This window comes from Anneissia japonica, unplaced genomic scaffold (assembly GCF_011630105.1).
Source record: "Anneissia japonica isolate Jap-2015-1 unplaced genomic scaffold, ASM1163010v1 scaffold1889_len2455224_cov183, whole genome shotgun sequence".
Taxonomy (NCBI): Eukaryota; Metazoa; Echinodermata; class Crinoidea; order Comatulida; family Comatulidae; genus Anneissia; species Anneissia japonica.
In genome coordinates, this window is record NW_022752980.1 from 1,757,096 (window position 1) to 1,763,650 (window position 6,555).

Consider the following 6,555-nt stretch of genomic DNA (forward strand, 5'->3'; position numbering starts at 1 on the left):
CGGGCCTAGACCGGGGGGGGGGGAATTCTGCCTTTGGGGAGTGATTACCTCTTTGCCGCCCCTCAGCAGGATCCCCCACTGTAAACTATATAGACCTAAAGTTTAATTCAGTATTTAGGTAACGATGCGTTCAGCAACATACATCAATACAGTAAAACCATAAAACAATAGAGAAAATAGCTCTATGGGTAAAACCAACTCAAAAGAAAAGTAAGCTGGTCACAAAAGAAACTCAAAATATTTATAACTCCTCAACAAAACCAATCCCAAGAACATAATTATGGGTGTGCAGTTTGGTGCTCACTAAGCAGAATAAATACAAATAAATTAGAGCACAACTGAAAATTGCAAGACTCTCATACTTAAAGCATCCATTCTGATGAGGATATCCACCATTTATAGTTGTTCAGCTCAGCTCTAAATAATATTTAGTTTAAACTGGCCACTATGAACTGTATTACGAAAGTAATGCAGATAAAATGCTAAATAAAACTATTTTGGGATGTTCAACTCTACCTAGGGCCTATCAACAGAGAATATGAAGATATTTTTGATAGATCCTGCAAAAGGTGCATTAAAATGGTGTGGAAAGTAAGAAATTAAATTATAAATTCCATGCCCTAACTAGGCCTATGCCTTGTTTTTTAGTTATTCATTTAATTGATTGTTTTCTTTAGTTTCTACATTGCTATATAACTTAAGAATGTATTACTGTGGGAATGGGTAAAATGTATGATGTGGATGCTACTGTAAATATGATAAGTGTGATTTGTCTAGCTAGTACAGTAATTTTATTTTAGTAAAGTCTTTTTATAAGTGTTAAGTTGCTTTTTAGTTCAATACCTATTTTCATTGGTAGCTTCTTTTTTTTTTTTAACTTCGTTGATGTTTTTTTTTTTTGTTGGTTTTGTTTTCGTTAATCTTATAGGACGCACCTTCGTTCTTTCAAAGTGTGCCACTGTTTGAAAAGTGCCCAAATAAATAAATAAATGAACCACCGATCCTTGCATGTAAAGTTATAGTATCATGTATACTCATGGAGAAAATTTATCACTCGGCACAGCGGATATGTATTCTCTGGCATTGGAACAAAATATCAGACACAGCGCCCTCAAAAAACAATCAATTAGCACCGCCTTCGCAATGATTCTGTTGCCATGATACAGTACATTGCCAAAAGAAAGAAGATTAAAGCAATTAAAGCTTGAAGTTACGGCATAAAACAACACTAGCCTAATCACAAGGGTGGAGAGTAACGGACACCTAAGAATGACAGGCAAGTGAAATACTTCGTCCTTACAAAAGAAATTTCGAGAAGAAGCAGAGAAGGAAAGATTAAAATTGTACCATCACAACCAACGCTGGATCAGTTTAGCATGACTAGGCTATCTATATAGTATAATATTAATACTGTATTAAGGTTTAGCAAGGGTCCGGTCGGTCATGATGGTGGGTGCGAGGTACGGTGTGGATTGAGACCTACCAGTATATAGGCCTACAGTAGGTAGACACGTGTCCCCCGGTGGTGCAACTATTAATCTAGACTAATAAAGAATTATGGACTAGGCCTGGGAGAATAGATAAGTGATGAATATAGTAGGCCGTGCAAGACTAGGGACCTTAACTAAGAATAGATTTAGAAGACTAGCTAATGGCTATGCTAGACTAAAAACTTTGTTGAGTCCTACAGTACCTAGGGGCTTATTAGTATTACTATTTAGAATTAACTTGTTTTCGAATCAATTCAAGATTATTCTCCTGTTTTTATAGGCTTTTTCTCTGTGCTAATATATTTCTTGTTCCTGCATCTAAAATATATCATCTATAATGTACCATTTTATTACCTTGTTTTTGTATATTTTGTTCACAGATCAAATATGATTAGCAAACACTGTCTGCAATAGAGACTGCTTACACTACCCAGACATAACATGCCGAGCCTTAAACCAGAAACTGTGGTCTGTTACATCTGTGGTGGAGACTTTTGTGGCACCTCTATTGGCACCCATGAACCACAGTGTCTGAAGAAATGGCAGAACAAAAATACGAAATTGACCAAGGAACTGCAGCAGCCAACACCAGTGAAACCTCAGATTCTACCAAACATAAAAAAAGGAAATTCAAATGGTGACATCAAACGTTTTAACAAAGCCGCTCACCAGAACCTGCTGGGGCAACTGGTTCCATGCTCAAATTGTGGAAGAACTTTCTTACATGAAAGAATCAACATTCATGAACATATGTGCAGAAAAGCCACTGGTGCCAAACTAAAACCAGGTCATCAGGTCACATCTCGCTCATGGGGCGGACAAGAAATTGAACATCCTCAAGATGCAAAACGCTCTCGTTCTATAACATTAGAACATCCTAGTGCTGTGACAATATCCCAGAGGAGTAAAGTGACAATAACAGATGAAACTGGAGCAGAAATTCAGCCTCATCCACCAAAACGCAGTGGAAACAACTCAGCCAGATCATCTGCATCTGGTTCTGCAAGTTATACCAGCAGGCAAAATTCTGGCAACGGTTCCAACCATGGACCATCTCTGATGAAACGACGTACAGTTCTGTGCTATATCTGTGGCCGAGAATTTGGATCTAAGTCAATCTCAATTCATGAACCACAATGTTTAAAAAAATGGGAATTGCAAAACAGCCAGCTGCCAAAACATTTACAGAGACAACCACCACAAAAACCCAAAATGCAAGCTATCAACTCCTCAGGAAATTATGAGTACAACCAAGCTGCTCAGGAAGCTGCAAATGACATGCTTGTCCCTTGCTCATTCTGTGGACGCACATTTGTGCCAGACCGCATCGTAAAACATGAATCTATATGCCGGTCGAAATCTGGAAGCGTAAAATTAATGACATCAGAGATGATGGATGCAGAAAAGTCTGTTGAGTATAATAATCCTTTATTCACTAAAGCAAACGATGCAAAAATAAACGAATCAAAGAGAATTATAAAAGTGCAACGATTGATCCAGCCAAGAACTGTCATCTGCTACATATGTGGGCGTGAATTTGGCACAAAATCTCTACCGATTCACGAGCCGCAATGCTTGAAGAAATGGACAATACAGAATGACAACTTGCCTCCTGGAATGCAAAGACCAATGCCAAAGAAACCGGACAATAAGAAAGGTCTGCCTACCAGTGTCAACATAAATGATGCCGCATGGAAAGCAAGCCAAGGCAACCTTGTTCCATGTAAAAACTGTGAACGGACTTTTCTGCCTGAGAGAATAGAAAGACACGAAGCTGTCTGCAGGCCTCGGACAAGGACTATCACTCGCTCAGGTCCAGATACTTTGAAGCCCTCTAATTACGTAAGCGAAAAACCCTTTATTCTATTTAAATAACTCTTCCAGTTTTGTTTGTTCATATTAGAAGGAAGAGTGATGTAAGGAGGAGAGGAAGGGAAGAAAGAAGAAGGAAAAGGAAAAGACGAAACAGAGAGAGAGAGTAACAGGGTGGTGATGGCTGATATAACAGGGAAGGGAGAAAGAATGAAACATTATACAGGAGAAGGAGAAGAGAGTGAGAGCAAAGAGTGTGAGAGGCAAGAGTGAGAGAAAAGAAAAAGAAGATTGAGGAGTAAAAGAAGCAAAGTTAAAAAGGCGTAAATGGATGAGATGAGATATGAGAAGAGAGGAGGGATAGAGGACAAGAAAGAAAAGGATAGAGGACAAGAAAGAAAAGGATAAAGTAGTGGGAAAGGAAAGAGGAGAGGGAAGAAATGGAAGGCAAAGTAAAAAGAGGAGAGAGGTTAAAAGTGAAAATGGTATGAAATAATGAATGGAAAAAATAGAATATATTATGTATCAAATCCGTTTGATATGCAACTTATCATTCCTAATTTAAATAATTTAATTCACTTGTGAATTCAAGTACACAAATTCATAAACTTTTGTAGATTCTTCTGCTGCTCATCTTGTTTTTAGCATTTTATAAATACTTTTTACTTTTTTTCAATTCTTCGTTCAATTAGCATCAAACACAAAAGGTAAGCTGGCTTATACAATAGATATATCATGTTGCCTTTCCTTAATCAACTTAATTATTTTCTCCTGTAAACCTTTGATCTGCATTTGATTTAGCTTTTATATTTACTACAATGTTCTTTAACATGATTATGCTTACAGTTATAATGTGTTGTGTATATTTCTTTTGTTAAAAGTAAGACCGGATACAATACTTGTGGTTACGATTATAAAGCTAATATGAATTGAAATAGGGGAGAAATGGGAAGGAAGTGCGGAAGGTCTTAAGTATTAAATGCGGGACAGCTAGCTGTCAATACGAGTTGATTTTAAACTACAAAATTTTCTGTAGGAGTTCACCTAAGAGGCCCTAAGGTGTTTTTTTTTTTTTGTGAAAGTGGTGGGGGGGGGGGGGGGGGAGGTAATTCTCCCCTGTAAATATGCCACTGCTTTAAATTCAATTTATGTGTTTACTACTATGTGTTTCCCATTTCATTTGTCCTGCTATGCCAACTAACTAATTGGTGGTCAGTACGTGTTGGAACACCTGGGTCAGGGCACACATCTTCTCCTTCCTGCCTCATTTATCAATCTCATTTAAAACATAATATATCTATATTACTTAAAGTAATTGTGGTGGAATTCTGTTGACTAACAAACTTTAACTTGTATTTATTGACAAACAATTCTCTTGCTGACATTCTATGATAGCTTCCAGTGTTGGTACATTGAGTAATAATTTGATCAAACATTTGGTACATTATATTCACACCGGTGGATCCAATGTTTTTTTGCGGTGTGGGAGGGAGTGATGAGAGTAGCACTTTGAAATGCACAATTTTGTGGTACCAAAGTACAAAACTATAAAATAATAGCTTGAAGTTAGAAATACGGAAAATAAGTAAATAGAATATATAAACGAATAAATATAAATATAAAGTGAAATTAATATTATGTGCATCATAACAGCTTCTAATTATTATAATTGAATAAAGAATGCTTTATCTTAATTATTGTATTGGTTGATAATGTTATACATTACTTAATTATGTCTGGCATCTATCAGAATTACAATATTCAATAATTTATAATGGGGAATCAATTAGTTGTGTTGTGGCCAATAGATTTATGACGTAAAATGAATAATCATAGTATTTGAAATCAATACCTGAGTCCTTGTTGAATTAATCGTTGCATTTTGTTGCGTTTTGTAACTTAATTTAAGCTATATACTGTAAGTTGTTAATTGAAGTTTTTAATTTAATGATGCTATGTTTCCCAAGATTTTACTGTAGAATCTATTCTTTTTGTAGAAACCTAAGAGCACGGTGATAAGACGCCCTCAGACCGTCGTATGTTACATCTGTAGTCGGGAGTTTGGTACAAAGTCTATCTCAATTCACCAGCCACAGTGTCTGAAGAAATGGCATATTGAAAATAATAAGTTACCACGTAATCTTCGAAGACCAGAACCAATTAAACCTGAAGTCAGGACTCTTAATAGTAAGTATTAAAAAAAAGGGTTGGCACTGGCATTAACTTTAGGTAATCACATTGGTCAGATGGTGGGGGGAGGGGAGGATGTGGGGTGGGGTGCACCATAACCATCTCTCATTTAAACAGGTATTAAAAAAATTAAAAATTCTACCCATTTGTAGGGAAAGGAGACATTTAATATTTGTTCTTTAAAAATATCTTGGAATCTAATAAATAATAATATATTAATAATATTAATGTAAATAAACTAATAACATAAAAATTAATAATATGCCTTGTATCAAAATAATTTCTGTAATGTGCTAAATTACAGTCACTGTAATGGCATTGCCTGAATGTTATTGTACATTAATTATTCCATTTAAGTTGATTAATCAATATGTCTGCCAAAATTTGGGAGGGAACAGATTATTGAACTAAAAAATTTTTGTTCATATGGATTTTCCGTGCTTATCAATCAAGGTTATGTGTTAACTAAGGCATAATAAGTAAAGTGATATGAATATGTTGGTTATTGCTGTGAAGCAGCCAATTCATATTCTTGACAGCAATTTGACCTCTGAAAGGTCATTGTTTGTCAAAAAACACGGGCCTAAGACGACTGAAAAGTGGAGCTTCCTTCTTTCGTTCTGCCCATTTGTAGGGAAAGGAGACATTTAATATTTGTTCTTTAAAAATATCTTGGAATCTAATAAATAATAATATAATAATAATATTAATGTAAATAAACTAATAACATAAAAATTAATAATACGCCTTGTATCAAAATAATTTCTGTAATGTGCTAAATTACTGTCACTGTAATGGCATTGCCTGAATGTTATTGTACATTAATTATTCCATTTAAGTTGATTAATCAATATGTCTGCCAAAATTTGGGAGGGAACAGATTATTGAACTAAAAAATTTTTGTTCATATGGATTTTCCGTGCTTATCAATCAAGGTTATGTGTTAACTAAGGCATAATAAGTAAAGTGATATGAATATGTTGGTTATTGCTGTGAAGCAGCCAATTCATATTCTTGACAGCAATTTGACCTCTGAAAGGTCATTGTTTGTCAAAAAACAAGG

The 6,555-nt window shown here is 35.4% G+C and overlaps 1 protein-coding gene across 3 annotated transcripts in view; it reads left to right on the forward strand.

Annotated features, from left to right (window-relative positions):
- Window positions 1-1,123: 1,123 nt before the first annotated feature.
- LOC117122587 (zinc finger protein 474-like) overlaps window positions 1,124-6,555 on the forward strand; it is a 10,171-nt gene continuing 4,739 nt past the window's right edge. Inside the window, exons 1-4 of one of the 3 annotated variants that reach the window (XM_033268216.1) lie at window positions 1,124-1,276; window positions 1,871-3,332; window positions 3,995-4,009; window positions 5,300-5,489. In XM_033268216.1, coding sequence (XP_033124107.1) covers window positions 1,932-3,332; window positions 3,995-4,009; window positions 5,300-5,489 — 1,606 coding nt within the window. In that variant the 5' untranslated portion in view covers window positions 1,124-1,276; window positions 1,871-1,931. Of the gene's footprint in view, window positions 1,277-1,301; window positions 1,461-1,870; window positions 3,333-3,994; window positions 4,010-5,299; window positions 5,490-6,555 lie in introns of those variants that run through there. The other 2 variants (XM_033268217.1, XM_033268218.1) reach the window with 2 other exon arrangements.